Below are 16,740 nucleotides of genomic sequence, written 5' to 3'. Positions count from 1 at the left end.
AGTCTTCCCTCCTAGGTCAAGTTTTCTAGACCTTTAATCATTTTTGTTGCTCTGCTTTGGACTTTCTCCAATTTGTCAACATCTTTCATGAAATGTGGCGCCCAGAACTGAAAGCAGAATACTCCAGTTGAGGCCTAATCAATGTGGAGTAGAGCAGAAGGATTACTTCTTGTGTCTTGCTTACAACAATTCTGCTAATACATCCCAGAATGATATTTGCTTTTTTTACAACAGTGTTACACTGTTCACTTATGATCCACTATGACCCCCATATGCCTGTCTGCAGTACTCCTTCCTTGGCAATCATTTGCCATTTTGTATGTGTGTACCTGATTGTTCCATTCTAAGTGGAATATTTTGCATTTGTCCTTATAGGATCGCCAGTCATAGGCCTATTAAAGAATTGGGTGAAATCCTGTGCTCATTGAAGTCAATGGAAATTTTGGCAGTGACTTCAAGGGGCCAGGATTTCACCATTGGTCTCCATTGTCTATGGCCTGCACAGTGCACTAGGTGCTTGTGAGGGATTATGGGTCTCACACCCAGGCCTCAGACCAAGATTGCCACCCAGCAGCTCATCTGAGGAACCAGGGAAGGGTTCAGCAAAGGGCTAGCTTGTGGAGGGCCCTGCCCTTAAAGCTTCCAGTTGGGGGAAATATCCAGCTCCCTGATTGGCTGAGGAGCTCTATATGCTCCTGGAAGCAACAACAGGAAGTTGTCTTAGCAACTAGAAGAATCTCTGGCTGGCTGCTACTATGGACCTCTCCGACTTACCTGACTCCTGAGCCCTGCATTCTTGCCTACTCCAGGTTCCTGTCTTCCCATCCCAGACTCCCCCCTACTCCCAGTTCCTGCTGTCTTGCCCTACTCCAGGTCCCTGCTCCTACGCCTTACCCCTGATGTTATTTCTGGCTCTGACCTTCAGCTTGGTACCTGACGTCTCCAGCTCTGACCCCTGACATGGCACCTGATGTAGACTTCAGTTCTGACCCTTGGCACTGACCACTAGCCCTGACTCCTGCCCTGACCCCTAGGCCTGGCTGGACACACCCTGGTCATTATAGTGCTTCTTCATTTGTTGTTGTTAACATATTGCTCTATTTACTGACACTCCTCTGTCAGCTGCTGATTCAGAAAAAAATAAGTATTTTAGACAATGAGTTTTACCCACCAGTCTTTGCTGTTGGGGTGTGCAGCTAATAACAAAAGAAAGAGAAAATTCAGGCTGGCTTCTATTATGTATAATAACCTAACACTCAGAATTCTAAAAAATGAGTCTGAAGCCCTGTCTCCTTAGAGGCTTCTTCCTGTCTGATTAGCTGGGAGCTACTTATATAGAGTCCCTTTGCTTCTTTCTAAGCATCTGATTAAGACTTCAGCCTCCAGCCCTGTTTTATTGTTCCTTATACCCTATAAAATTTGGGAGATTGAAGTAAGCAGATGTTTCCCTGCTTGTTGTTAATGAGCTAGGGCCTCCGTTTCCTTTCACCACCTACGCATTCTGTTCTGTTCCCTGTGTTTTTAACTATAATTGCATAGCTAATTGGAACCATTGTTAAAGGTTAATAAGACTTCCTCTATTTTATGAAATTTTCATATGAATGATGGTATTTAGCATTCTCTCTTGCCTATAACAAAAAAGTAATTTTCAAGAATCTAAGAGGCATAGGGAAGAAACATATCTAGCTCTCTTATTTCTAAGGTGCTCGTCGAAGCCCTGCCTTCTTGTAATTCCATAAAATTAGTCTACTATCACCCTCAGTTTCACATATTTAACAGTTTATTATGGATTGCACATTTGCCAGACCCAGGTTGGGGTAGAGGGAGTAGCACTGCGCTCTTGGTAACCCTGTTGGCTGCAAGAAAGCATAGTGAATGGAATTCCTGACAATAAGTGGATTGGAAATTAATGGAGAAAGGATTGAGGGAAACCTTCACAGTGACCTGTCACTCAGAGTTGCTGTTTTGGAATATGAGGAGCCAGTTGGTCAAGCAGAGGTGATAACTGAAGCAATTCGTAGAAGTGATTGTTTTTGAAGTTAAAACACAAAAGTCTGTAGTTGCATGCTCAGAATAATGAATGTAATGGGTTCCCCCCAGGGTGCCATCTGGAACTGGTCAAATCTGGCCAGTATATGGGTTTGATACCTGGTCCGCCTCTCCCTCAATGTGAAGGGAACAATGCACAGTTGTGGTAGCCAAGCAGAGATTTTCCCCCAGCACTCCAGTCAAAGCTCACTGGTTTAGATTAAAACAAAAACAAGTTTATTAACTACAAAAGATAGCTTTTAAGTGATTACAAGTGATAGAAAATAAAAAACACAAACTAAGCTTAATATACTAGTTAGACTGGATATGAATTAGCAGAGTCTCACCCTGAAAAATGATACAAGCACACTGCAGATTCTTAAGGGGCAAGCTGCACTTGCTTTACAGCTTGGAATCCCCAGGTATTTCATACATGAGCTAGAAATCCCTTTAGCCTGGGTCCAGCACTTCCCCCCAGTTCAGTCTTTGTTCCTAGGTGTTTCCAGGAGTCTTCTTGTGTGGGGAGTGAAGAATCACAGATGATGTCACTTTCTGCCTTATATAGCTTTTGCATAGGGTGGGAACCTTTTGTTCCAAAACTTGGTTCCCAGATCCATCTGTGGAAAACTACTGATGTCCCAAGGTGGAGTCCAGAATCATATGGACCGGTCACATGTCCTTGTAGAGTCATAGCAGCCATCACTCACAAGCTGCCTGTAGCTTTTTCAGGAAGGCTCACCAAGTGGGAGAAAAGCATCTCCTAAGGCCTACTGTTCTCCTTAATGGCTCATTGCCTTGAATAGGCCCTTCCCAACCACCTACCTAGACTGAAAGCATCTTGTCTAGTGGGCCTTACCCAGGTTAAATGCATTTGAAATACAGATACATAGTCAATATTCATAATTTCTGATACAAAAATGATATGTGCATATGTAACCCACACACCTCCTGGGTGTGGTGTTCTGTCCCATCTAGTGGCACGGAGACCACTTAGAGAGAGAGATAAAATGAGTCTGCTCTACAGCCTTAGCTAACAGCCAGTTGGCTTTTAGCTCATGCGGTAGAAGCTCATGCACTAAGCTCCAGGAATCCCCGGTTTGATCCTGCCAACTGATAACTGGGGTCTGTCAGCATTACACATACAAATAGGATAATCATATTCAGCAAATCATAACTTTTCCAATGATACCTCACATGACCCATCTTGCATAAAATACATCATAATTGTACTATAACCATATCATAATAATATCACTATGAAGAATATTGGCTGCAGTGTCACAATGAGATATATATATATATGCAAGGATTCCCTCCGAGACCTTTTCCTCTTGGCTTATCCAGACCACTTTATTGAGTTTTGGGAGACCACTTTATTGAATTCTCTGGTATCCAAAAGCCCAGTTTGAATCCACACTTATCACTGAGGTTTCTTTGTTGGCATTTCATAAAGCTGTACCTGAGGTTAGCAGGCTGAGGTGTATGGTGGTGGGCTAGGGTGCATCACAACTACAAATTACATAATTATAAATCAGATTATATACATATTCTAAAATAAAAGGAGTACTTGTGGCACCTTAGAGACTAACAATTTATTTGAGCATAAGCTTTCGTGAGCTACAGCTCATCCGATGCATCCGATGAAGTGAGCTGTAGCTCACGAAAGCTTATGCTCAAATAAATTGGTTAGTCTCTAAGGTGCCACAAGTCCTCCTTTTCTTTTTGGTTTCAGACTAACACGGCTGTTACTCTGAAACCAATATTCTAAAATAGACTAACAAATTCACATTACATTCTACACAGTATCACACACTTTTGTAGTCTGGCAGGATACTATGGGACAGACTTGGTATAACTGCCCCTGTACCAGTAAGTTAGTACAATAGAGGATTTACTGCATAGAAAGTCTTTGATGGCTGGAATTAATGAAGCATGTGACATCCGCTCTAAGTAAAATACGGTGTGGTGTAAACAGAAACAAATGGCTTGCTTTAATGAGACATTAGCAGTGACACCAGCAGATGTGTGAAATGTGTCTTTGTTTAATGTGCATGCACCACATCAAACAGTGTTTCTGAAACATGTACCTCCTTTCTGGAACAGGAGGCTGTAGCCTTCTTTGTACATCCACAATGAGTGCCTGTGCAGTATCCCCTCTCATGCACCCCACTAATGTGCTGCAACCCTTGAGGGACCACATCAGTCAATAGGGCAGTAAAACATAAAAATCTGTGTTTTTCTGGGATTAAAATGAAATGCTGAACTTTAGTTTCCCTAGCCACAATACACAATGGAGCCCCATTTATCCAGTCTAATTGGGACCGGGCCAGATTAGATAATCTAAAATTTGGATAATCCAGAGAATAGGCAAATAGCTTCAGCCCTGGCGACTGGCGACGGGGCTCATGCTGTCATCCCTAGGTGACAGGGCTCAGGCTTCCGTTGAAGCTGGAGCAGCACCGTGCTGGACTGACAGCTATCAGCCCCAGTTCGATTAATACGGAGAGATGGATAAATGAGGTTCTACTGTATATGCTTTTAATTTTTCACAAAATGTAAAAACTAAAGATTCTCTGTAAAAATGAAAATTCCACGTTTTTCTGTGGCAAATGGATTTCTAGGATCCCCGGAGATTAGGAAAAACTTCCAACTGTAAGGGTAGTTAAGCACTGGAACAAATTACCTAAGAAAATTGTGAAATCTGTCATTGGAAGTTTTTAAGAACAGGTTAGACAAACACCTGTTAGGGGTGGTCTAGATAAATACTTAATTCTGCTTCAGTGCAGAGGACTGGACTAGATGACCTATTGAGATCCTTCTCAGTCCTACATTTCTTTGATTTCCTGTGCAACCGTGAACAAATTAGTTAATTTCTCTGTGCCTCCGTTCCCCCATTTCTGGCAATAATACTTCCTTCCTCCCATCTCTTATCTGACTGGTCTGTTTAGATCATTCCTTCCCCAAAGAGTTTACAATCTCTCACTACTTATTTACCACAAAGAAAGTCTGATCACAGTTGGGGCCTCTCGGCACTACTGTAATATAAATACATTGTTGATTTATTGCATCACTATTCTTTGTAAAGTAAAAGCAGTTCAATATTGTAGCTATAAAACAAGTATTAATAGCACGTTTTCTTTGCCTATAGGTTAAAGAAAAAGTCCCAGTCTGTAGATGTTACTGCACCAGGATACAACCCTCTGGCAGCAGAAGCACAAGAGGCCCCACAAGCCAGTAAATTGATACCTGTCACTAACACAGCTACTTCTGAAGAGGAGCAGAACAACACCACAAATTCGCAAAGGCGCAATCCACGGAGGAGTGAGCTGAGGAGATACTGTACCATTGGTGAGCTTAAAGCCATCATTCAGTTCAAATGTTTCAATTAGTATGTGGAAGGCATCCCCACATTGCTGGTCAGTCAATCAGGTGTTCTTTAGCTGGATGGAACAGAGTTGTTGACTTCCTTATTGCTCACTGGGGGCTATAGTCTGTTGCTAACATTAAAGAGTTTTCTTTTGCAGAGAAATTCAGTGGTGTTAATGTCACTTTTCAAGTGACAGAAGCATTCCACTTGTTTTTATTAATTTTATTTGTTTTTGTTTCACTGTGACTAGGCCTAAGACTCAAGTTTTAAAAATAATGTCAAACAGGAGACTCCGTAATTATAGTTTGCAGGCAGTATAAACTACCAAGGGTAAATTTGACTTCTGACTTTTTAAAAAATGTGTCTAGTGTTGTTTCCAAGCATCCTTTCCTTCATCATTTATTTCTGTTTTTACTATTTCAAAACCTCGCTCTTCAGCTCAACACCCACACTCCATTCTTTCAGGTTAAGCTGTTCGACTTCAGCATCACCTCATATTGCAGCATTTATCTCCTAAGGACTTGTAGTGGTCTGAAGTACTTTAGGTGAAATCTGAGTAAAGTGTTGTGTATGCAAGTTAAGTACATGATAGTTAGTGAGTAAGGAAACCCTCCACTCCCAACCTGGGGTCAGGATATGATGATGGCATAGGAACTGTCATCTCTTCACCATCAGCCTTTTTGAGGAGGTGGAAGTCATGGAAGCGAGTCTGTGCTTCCAGAACTTATGTGGATCCCAGATGGAATTACCAATCGGCACTCTGTCCAGTTCCAAAAGGAGCATGAAGTAGATATAGGCTGCTTTCCTGCTCGGCTCCCTCAACTGCCCTGCCTCCTCTCCATGGACAAATTCACCACACACTTGTCCTCAAACAAGAAAAATTCATCCTTGTGTAGAAGGCTGGGGGGGATTTCACCCAACCTGCAGAGCCTTAACTGCATGGAGTTCACACAGCGACTTCTGTGGGCTGGAGAGTAGAGAGCAAGGCACGGAACTGCTGTGTTTCCGCACTGGAATAAATTGCCTAGGGAGGTTGTGGAATCTCCATCATTGGAGATTTTTAAGAGCAAGTTAGACAAACACCTGTCAGGAATGGTCTAGATAATACTTAGTCCTGCCATGAATGCAGGGGAATGGACTAGATGATACCTTGCGGTCCCTTCCAGTCCTTTGATTCTATTATTATAGTTAATAAAAAATGGTTGCTTTAATGTAAAGCCCTCTTACATGTACAGAATTTAAAGAAACTTCAGCAGATATTGTGATTTCTGACTTCCACCTATGAGCTCTTACATAAGCAACAAGCCACAGTGGCACATACAGTTAATGTCCTATATTTGTGCTTCAGTTATGTTGTAGAGCACACAGTGCCTAGCACAGTGAGGTACTGATTCCTGATCAGGGCTCTTAGATGCTAATATAATGCAAATAAATAAATAATAAACCAACAGGCATCTTGTCAATGACTTTAATGGGAACAGGATTGGGTTCCAGGAGGGAGAGTTCTGAGAAACTCAGTGCATAAACATTCTGATGAAAAGCTGATGCTCGCCAAAACAGCCAGAAAAGGCGCAACACAGTCACAGAGGAGCAGCCAGGGACAGAGCTGACAGTGGGGATGGCATCTCACTCACAGCAGTGTGGCTGAAGGACAGTGCAGCCGGTGAAGACAGTAGCTCAGAAATCTAATCTAGTGCAGTCCTCTCTTCACTGCTTGAATCTAGCAGCCTCTTCTGAAACTGGTGGTTTGTTCCATTTCACACACCCCGCCCCCCCCCCCATGACTCCAGCAGAGCAGAGCACTACTGTCTGGCACAGTTTCCTCTCAGTAGTAGTAACAGAAATGCAAGTAGTTGTTTGCCAAGGCTAGAGTGAGTGAGTGACATGGTCTTGCCTGACTGGCCAGCAGGGAATGAGATGTCAACACTAGTTATAGCAAAAAAAATGTCACTAATTTGCAGTAGGTCTCCCATCCGTTAGGGAGGTTCTACTGGGTGGGAGTGAGTGAGGTTTTCTTATACTTAATATATTTGCTCGAATTCTGAAGAGAAATGTTAATTTCATCCAGCAGACACACAGCCATGGAAATCTGAAAGAACATCCTGCTGAATTTGTAGTACATATGGAGGTACTGAATAATGCATTGAAATAAGGTTACATGATGAGACTGCAGGTGATCAAAAGTAGCACAGTACATCTGGAGCAGCTTAAAGGGCAACTTTTATTATGGAGAAGCTACCACTTCTCCATACTTAAGGTTGCAGCTAGCTTCCATGTCACGGAATCTGTGACTTCCAGAGACCTCCATAACATTCTTTGCTTCAGCTCCTGGGACTGCGGGACTTGAGCTGGCAGCCAGCGGGGCCCTGGCAGGTCCCAGTGACAGTTGACAGAATCCTGAGGGGGCCCTCCTCAGGGTTCCAGGGATGGACAACAGCCTTGGGCAAGTGGGTGGGGGTGTCTTGTTTTCTCTTTGCAGCTCCTCCCACCCCCCTGCAGCTTCCAGCTACCCTGGGCAGAGGGGGAACCCCACAGCTCCCAACCACCACGGTGGCAGGGAAAACCATGGAGCTGCAGCAGCAAAAGTCACAGACAAGTCACAGCTTCCGTGAAGTTTTGTTTATTGCCCATGACCTGTCCATGACTTTTACTAAAAATAACCATGACAAAATCTTAGCCTTAGTTATAGATCATCACAAACAATTACCCTAATTTGAATTTTTTTACTTTTGTCTAACCTTCCTTGGTTTCCTCCTAGCTCAAAAATGGCATGATAATACCATTCCAAACTTTCTGTATAGTTAATTTTCTCTGAAAACTTACATGTTACTCATATTTGAAGAAACTAGGCAGTAACTAAGAAAAGTCGGAAGGTATATGGCCTCTAGACTTGAAGAATTGTTGAGGTAAAGATAAGAGCCTGCGTTTCACAGACTTGGATCTACTTATAAAAATAGAGAAGAGAAGGCTTTCCAAAGCAGGGAAGTCCAAGGAAGGATTTTTTCACTGCTTAGTGGAAACTAGGAGCAGTGCAAATCTGAAAGAAGAAAAGAGAGCTATAAATCATATATATTTTATTGTAACTTGTCCAGCATCTTAAACAAAATCTTAAGTAAGCCTAAACTCTTTCTTCCATCTTAAACACATGCCCATTACTGTAGCTTTCTGTAACTCTGCAAGAGCTAACCAAAATTACTTTACTAGAAATGAAAAAGAAACAAGGTAAATCCACATACAACCAAGGTAGTCCATTTCAGTAAAAAGGGTTAACGGTGTTTTACCAGAAAATCATTCTGTTCTGGAAAACCCTTCACATAAATCAGCGAAGGATTAGAATTAAGCAAGCTGTCTAATAGCATGCAAGTTTTACGAGTAATTGTGAGCTGCAGAAGCTAACTCAAAGCTGCATTGTGGACCCAACTCCCATCAACTTCAGTTTACTTTGAGTCTAGCCTACAAGTTCCTGTTCATTCAGAATGTCTGTTATTATTTGGGGGCTTTTTTTGTTTTGACGTATTTGTCTAGAAAGATTTTCTAGATCACTATAATTGGAGTTAATTCTGACAGTTGTTCGTGACTTCCTGAAGATGAATTTAATGCCACAGCAGGAGTGGACAGAGTGTCATAGATAGAAAAATATCAGGGTATGTCTACGCTGCACTAGACACATGTGGCTGGCCCAGGCCAGCTGACTAAGGCTCACGGGGCTTGGACTAAGGAGCTGTTTAATTGTAGCGTGGATGTTCCAGCTTTGCCTACAGCCAGAGCTCTGGGACCCTCCCAACTCACAGGGTCCGAGAGCTCAGGCTACAGCCTGAGCCCAAACATGTACACTGCAATTAAACAGCCTCTTAGCCAGAGCCTGAGTCAGCTGGCATGGGCCAGCTGTGGATGTCTAATTGCAGTATAGACACTCTCAAATTTCAGTTCTGTTGTGTTTACAGGTGGATATAAAGTAACTAAAAACTAGCACATTAATTTAATTGGGTCAGCAACAGATTTACACAGAAATTTTACCTTGTTTTGACCTTGTTTGCACAGCGTTCTCTGCCAGCAGCAATCAGTGCCTGAGCTAGAGCAACACAGGCTAATTATTACCATGATAAATAGATTAAGAAAGTGCATTACAACAGTGTCTAAGTGTCTCTAATTCTCTCAGCCAGATTTACTTCTTTCTGTTGTTTTTTTATTGCACTATGTTAATCTTAAACCAATGGTTAAATGTCAATATTTATCTGATGATTAACAGGTTACTCAAACAAGTTCATGCTGGTAAGTTCAGAGTAAGAATTAAAGTTGACATTGTTATATATTTTAGGTCCCAAATTTAAACTTGTTAAAATGATTGCTCTGGGAATTGCTCTGTATTCTGTCTAACTAAAAAGATCACTTTGATGCTAAATTTTTTTAAAAAGGAAACAAAGTTATCACTGTTTATATAGAACATAGAGCCAAATCCTTCAGTTTCTAGTGTAGGCCAAACTCCTGAAAGCCACTGCATAAGGATGGCTGTAGGATTGGAGACATGTTTTGGTTGTGTTCCGTAGTCACAAAGCCAACAGAGGGAGCACAGTAACTCAGTGTTATGAAACACCATCCAGTTCCGAAGGCAATATACAGGGAAAACATAATTGTTTGCCAAAGGAGGTACAAAAATGCCTTACTCTGACCCTTCAATTCCTTAAGAGAGTGTGACAGATGACAGAGAGTAACACTAACAGTACCATCAAAACGCAAAGCATTTGGTAACATCTCTTGTTCTTATTGTTTTATGAAAAACCACTTATGTAAAGAGACACTAACATCTTGTGAAAAACTTTTAAAAACATTCATTTTAAAAGTTTCTCGGTGTCTCATGTAACCATTTGTTTTGTGTTATTCTTGGCTCTTTTTTTTATTAACAAACATAGAATTATGTCATAGTACAATATCAATTATTAACTGCTTACTTCAGCTGTCACATTACAGTCCTTCCCAAGGGAATTAATTGTGATATGGGCTCATGACTACAAGTGAGGAATAAGCAGTAGGACTACATGAACACCTAAGGATCATAAACCTCTACTGCTCAAGCTAAAGCAACAAGTCCGTTAGATCAGAGGCAGTAGCAGATTCATAAACCACTGTACAAGAGTCATCGCCTACAAAGGAGCCACACTGTGTTATGTCCGGGTTACACAGTGGCTGTTCTGAACATTCCACATAATCTAAACTTAACTAACATCACCCTCAATATTCAGACAAAGCACAAATCTTACTAATTTAAAATGGGCCTCCCAGTCATCAGTAATAGATCTCTATCTAATCACTTCACATTTTACTAGAGTGCAAAAGGAAAACTGACAGATTTGCCTGAGCTTGGGATGAAGTATGACAGCTATAATATCTGAACAGGGTCTGAAGACTCTCAGCACATCCTGACAACTCTTTACTAACCGAAACAAAAGACAAGAAGAGTGAGAGAAATGGGGCCGTTGAGGGGAAAGTGCTGTCATATAGTGCTGAAATAGTGCTCTCAAACATTTGCCCGTGCTTGTGGGCCTTTTCAATTTGTGCCATTTGTTCAATCAGATTTGCATGACTGTTGGAGAAATAGAGTTCTTTTCTGCTGTTAGGGCAGTTTGTTCCTCCCATATCGAGGAACATTTTCCTTGGATGTTTTAACTTTCGTTTCTTCCATCATGAATGTCAAGTTTTTATTTCCTGCCCATGTTGTTAAGTTCTCAGCTGTTGGCAACTTGTTTTATTTCCCTGTCCTCTTTGGTATTTGCATTATCTTCCTAATTTAATGTCACTATAAAGCTAATGCTACTTCACATACACAACTGCTTATATGTGTGTACTTTTGCATACACCTGCTTTGCATGGGAAGTCACTGCTACTGTGCATGTTGTGCTCCCAGATACTGTGTACAAACATGAGTTGTCTAACTGGTTGTGTTTTTAAATCTGAACTTTAAAAAATCTTGATAATAAGGGGTATATAGTCTCTCCCCTGATGTGTGCTGAGCAGAACTGAAAAAGTTAAGCATATGAGTTGTGGAGAACACATCCCTTTAATTTGAAGAATTTTTAGAATTCACTATTTCATCAGCACTGATGCCACTTTAGAGGCTTCATCACTTTCAGTACAACGCAAGACAGATTTATTTTGTGTTTCATCTTTCCTACAAACTGTATTTCATAATGCTTTCCAGGCTTAATGAATACAGAGTCTAGAGGAAAAATAGCAGAGAGAGAGAGAGAAATGAAGGGCAAGGGAGAAAAGCAATGTTTTCAGATGAGATGACAAACAAGATGAAGCTTCAGTGAGGTGGGGTGAGCTGTTCTGTGTGGCAGACTCTGTAGACAAAAAAAAGGCTCTTGTACCTTTAGTAGTCAGATTGTGTGAAGAAGCTGCGTGGGACCTGCATAAAGAAACAAAGCTGCGTCAGGTCTCTGGAGAGTTCTAGAAACATCAGCCAAGATTCTCAAAAAGTAGGAACTTAAATTAGGCTTCTAATTCCATATTTAAGCACCAAACTAAGGGGCCTGACTTGCAAAAGTGCTTAGCAGTGAACAGCTCTACTTGAGGTCAAAGGCAGGAGCTGGGGGCTCATCACTTTTGAAAAATAGTGCCTAAGTTTAGGTTCCTCGTCTAGGCCATGGAGAGTAACGTGACATGTACAGTGGTGCTGTGTGTTAGAGTTGTGTAACAGCGTGTTTGCTATATTTGTTAGATTTTTTTTTTATGGTGTAAAAGGCTTTGTTTTCTTCTATTGTGATGGCTGTTGCTACCTGTTATTAACATAAAAAGAGGGCAGCATTGACACTGATGAAATAGAAATTACAGAATAAAATGATAAATAAAATACAAATGTATGATTTAGGAATCTGGCAACGTAAACTGAGGCATGGTTTATCCTAGAAACTTTTGCTGTTCTAGTAATGTCACTTATGGGTGTTGGTTTTTTTGTTATTGTTGTTGCATTTTTATACTGGCGAAAGCCATAGTATGAATGCAGTTATACTGGCAAAAAAGTGTTTTGCCAATATAGCTTATTTTGATCAGAGAACTAGTGTAAAGCCCTGTTTTGCCAGTATAAACTGCATCTCCACTAGGAGGGTTTGCCAGTACACCTTTTCTAATACAGACAAGCACACACACACACAAACACACACACTTTATTTCCAATGCTCTGTCCTTTCTTTCTTAATCTTATCCAAAAAGCAATTTCAGGAAACGTAGGAGGCTAAGCTCCTATAATCATAAAGCTCTGGCTCATTTTTCAAATTTACTTTATATCCCATTTGCCAAAAAAGGAAAGAAAAACATGTTTCTTTTCCAGCCCCTGTTCCTCTCAAGTAAATGGAAAAAAATGTTGTTGTTGTTTTGTTATGTTAAAATAAATATTTTGAATTAATTTCCTTTAAGATGAGCCTCATCACTATCACTATTTACATGGGTGCAAATCCAGAGTATGGCTTTACTATCCATTGAAAACAATGGAGTTACACCAGTGTAAAAGCAATATAGGAGAGTAATGGAGTAATTGGGCCAACCAGCTATAAATAAATACAGATTAAATGAATTATGTTTCAAAATGTAGCACACAATTAGCCACCACAGCAGAAATACATCACTGCAAGAAACTATTTCCTGTAGCCTGCCCAAAGGAAATTTCATATGGTAAATACAAATTATGACAAAAATAACATTTCACCAGGCAGTCATTTGAATTTTAGCAGGTTCATTCAGAACATCTGTGCTGGGATAATGAAATGCATCTTTCAGAGAATCTAATGGGACCATAAATGTAAGTAACATCTTGATTTATTATCACCATTATCATTAATAATGAAGAAGACACTTTAACAGAAAAGATTTTGTGGACCACACTGAGATAACATTTTATAAAAAGTGGGTAATTTGTATGGGCCAGCTCATGTCATTATTAATCAAGGGTGAGCTAAATATAATTGGGAACATACTGAGCATTCACTCACAGATTTGATCTGCTTTTACCGACAGAACTAATATTGATACACTTTATACTCTTGTAAATCTGGAATAACTCCATTGAAATAGGAGGGAGTTATACTGATATATAAGTATCTGAAATAGATGATGAAATCCATGTCAGTTATAGCTGAATCAGTCCAAGTATTGCTTCTGTTTACTTTCCTATAGGATTGTCTGCTTTGAAAATTAGTTTTGTTTTTAAACAGAGCAGATAAGTTAAATTTGTCATTTCCTTATTGTAAGGAAATCAATACATGCTGTAATCCTATGCCTGGAGGTACCGAAATGTTATCAAAACTAAAGTTAGGGCAACCACATTCATAGAATCATAGAATATCAGGGTTGGAAGGGACCTCAGGAAGTCATCTAGTCCAACCCCCTGCTCAAAGCAGGACCGATCCCCAATTAAGATATAGCATATTAGTGCTGTGTGCTTTTTATACTTACATGTTATTCAGAATTCTCATGCTAACTTTTGTCATCCCTGAACAAGATCAGCAATGTCTAAGTGCCGCTGTGTGAGATCCTTAGGTTATAAGTGTGGGACCTTTTACTATTTCCCAGTCAAACTTTAAAGGACCACAGGACCCAACATATCAGTGTTTCAATACTGAAAAACATTCCTGTTGCTGCAGGTCTAGTGGCATAGGAAATCAAATTCAGAACCTAGTGGAATCCATGTCCCCTGGTTGCTACCAACCACTAATGAATGAGAAGCGATCTTGGGTGCTTTCTGGAAAATATGTAAATTTCAAATGTTAGCCAGCGTTTCATGAAATTCTCCCTGTTGCAGGTTCTTTGCTGGCACCTCAGTAAGTTCTCCCTATTGTAGATTCTTTATTTCTGGATATTCTTAAAGGGATTTGGATATAAAGATAAAATAAAAATAAGTTGCTATGTTTATTGCTGAGGATTTGTGTGGCAGAACTATTCTCTTCTCTCCAAGGGTGCCTCCGAAAGATTCTCCTCATCATTTGGAAGTTGAAGATATGTGCTATTCCACTTTTAGAAGATTGACAAAGTCTTTTGTTCTTTAAGTTTTCACACATTTTGTCTGTGAATTAACTTATCTAACATGCACACTAACTGTTTATTATTCTCACGTATTACTAGATGAGTTGTATAGTGCCATTCAAACTGTTTTCTTTTGAGTGCAGTTTCAGAGAATTTTGGGGAAGGGGAGGGGAGGGGGGGAGGACGCTCTGTTTTCCAGGCACTTCATTACCTATGTGAGTGATAAGTAAAGTGAAAGAGATGTGTGCAACACATGGGTAATAAGGAAAGTGGTTTCCATAGCAACAGTAGCTGTAGAAAATTCTCGGTACTGCTTCACTTTTCATGGGGATTTTTATTAGCTATTCAGATCACAGAATTAGTTAAGGTGAGCCCACCTCCGTTTACATAGCTTTGTTTTTCTCCATTTGTTTTAGAATGTAAAAGTTAGAACCACTGGCAGGAGAAGACACTTCCCTTCTTTTGTCCCAGATTGCTGAGATCCATTAGAGATATGCTTTATATTCAATGTATGTAGAAATCAGCTGGGAATTGAAATGTTTTATATCAGATGGGGGAATGGCATTCATTCATATCCTTTCATCTGAACATGTCCTCTTTCAGAACATCTTAGTTTTGATTTTTGTTGGTATGTTTTTAACTGTATGGATGTCTGACTTGGCTCATGGGATCCTTCTCACAGTTCCAGGCTCCCTGCAACATGGGAGCAGCAGGACCTAGTGTGCCAGGTCACAATGGCTCTCAAATTTGGCCTGGAGTGGACATCATGCCGGCAGGAAAGGGGCTCCACCATTTTGCCACCTGCACCCAGTTCTGGTTACTGCCTCCCCGTGGGCAGAGGTGCACTCCAGCCTGCCCATGGCAGGAGGGTGAGAGGGTTCTGGGCACAATTCAGATTGGCTGGGAGAGTTGGGAGCCAATGGAAAGGCAGTAACCAGAATCAGGTCATGTGTGTGAAGGAGAGGTGGTTGGGGCAATGAGTGGTATTGCTAGCCAGTTCTGTTCCCAGTCCTGTGCCTCATCAACACAGGCTCTGACTCCACCCACCCTCACACCCAGCTCCAGTTACTGCCTCTCCATTGGATGTTTGGTTCTCAGCTCCTAAACAAACAGCCAATGGGGAGGCAGTAACTGGAACTGCGTGTGACATGGGGTGGAGTTGCAGACCTGTGTTGATTGGGAGGCAGAGCTGAGTGCAGTAGCATGAGGCAGCAGCAGCTTTATTAAAAGACTGCACCTCTCAGTGACCCAGCTCAACCTTAAAAAAAAAAAAAATTGGGGACTGCAACCTTCCTCACTTTAGGCACTGGGCCTGGTGCTCAGATTTGGGTGGATGTAAACTGGTGGGCCAGAGCCCACCCATGGCTATGCCCTTGCTCAAGCCCGCTTCCACTTCCAAAGAATATTTTCACCAACCATCTATGGTGGTTGTTGCTAATACATGCACAGCAATATTGATTTCTTGCCTCCTATAAAAAATGAGGGGACTCTCTTCCAAGGAAATAAGTGATACTGTTATTTATTTATTTATTTTCCTTTGAATATTAGCATAATGCCACCTGCAATGACTCAAGAACATGAGTACCAGCCTCAGGTCAGCCTGTTAAGAGTCAGGGTACAAATCCCAGTTTGGTTGTGAATCCTATTCTTAAATTTCACCAACCAAGTATCAAGTGTAAACTCTTCAGGCACTATAACAGCCTTAACATGTAGTCACAGACAGTCCCCTTGGGTATGCTGATCTAATTTGCCACGCAAAGTGAGCGTACCTTTGTGACAGATGGTCCCTTACACCAAGAATCACAGCAATATTCAGGTTACCACCAGTCCGAAAGGACCGATTACTTACCCCAGGTCAATTGCACCTTAGAGCTCTCACCAAAGACAGTGCTTGTAGCCAATTCTATAATAAACTATTCTAAAGATTCATTTTATAGAAAAGGAAACAAGATAACTATTTACAAGGTTAAATCAGGTAAACATACACACATAAATGAGTTACAGTCTTATGTTTCAAAAGGTCATAGAAGCTTCTATAATAAGCAATCTCTATATGTCCTTTGGGGCTAATCCAGGCTAAGCAGCTGGGGTCTCTAGCTTATGGCTAGCAAACCTTGTCTCCCAGAGTTCAAGCACCACAGAGATCCAGTTCCTTCTTGTTAGGGGTTTTTATCCCCTTCCTCTGAGCTGAGATGCTAACTCAGCTGACAGGAGGAATCCACTTGCATGACGCATCTTCATAGAGGGGTGGGCAGAACAACTGCCTTTTGTTCTCATTAACATCTCACAATAGTTCAGCTAGAGTCAATGGACCTTTTCTGTTGGTCTGG

The 16,740-nt window shown here is 41.0% G+C and overlaps 1 protein-coding gene across 4 annotated transcripts in view; it reads left to right on the top strand.

Annotated features, from left to right (window-relative positions):
* The window catches only part of OXR1 (oxidation resistance 1), a 467,833-nt gene that overhangs the window by 216,217 nt on the left and 234,876 nt on the right, over nucleotides 1–16,740 (top strand). For all 4 annotated transcript variants that reach the window (XM_084620223.1, XM_084620224.1, XM_084620222.1 and 1 more), the window contains one exon: nucleotides 5,177–5,376. In XM_084620223.1, the coding sequence (XP_084476349.1) occupies nucleotides 5,177–5,376 (200 nt within the window). The remainder of the gene's footprint in view (nucleotides 1–5,176; nucleotides 5,377–16,740) is intronic.

Source organism: Lepidochelys olivacea, assembly GCF_965140295.1.
Source record: "Lepidochelys olivacea isolate rLepOli2 genome assembly, chromosome: 2".
Lineage (NCBI taxonomy): Eukaryota > Metazoa > Chordata > Testudines > Cheloniidae > Lepidochelys > Lepidochelys olivacea.
Note: the sequence above shows the minus strand (reverse complement) of the source record. Positions and strands in the feature narration are given on the sequence as shown.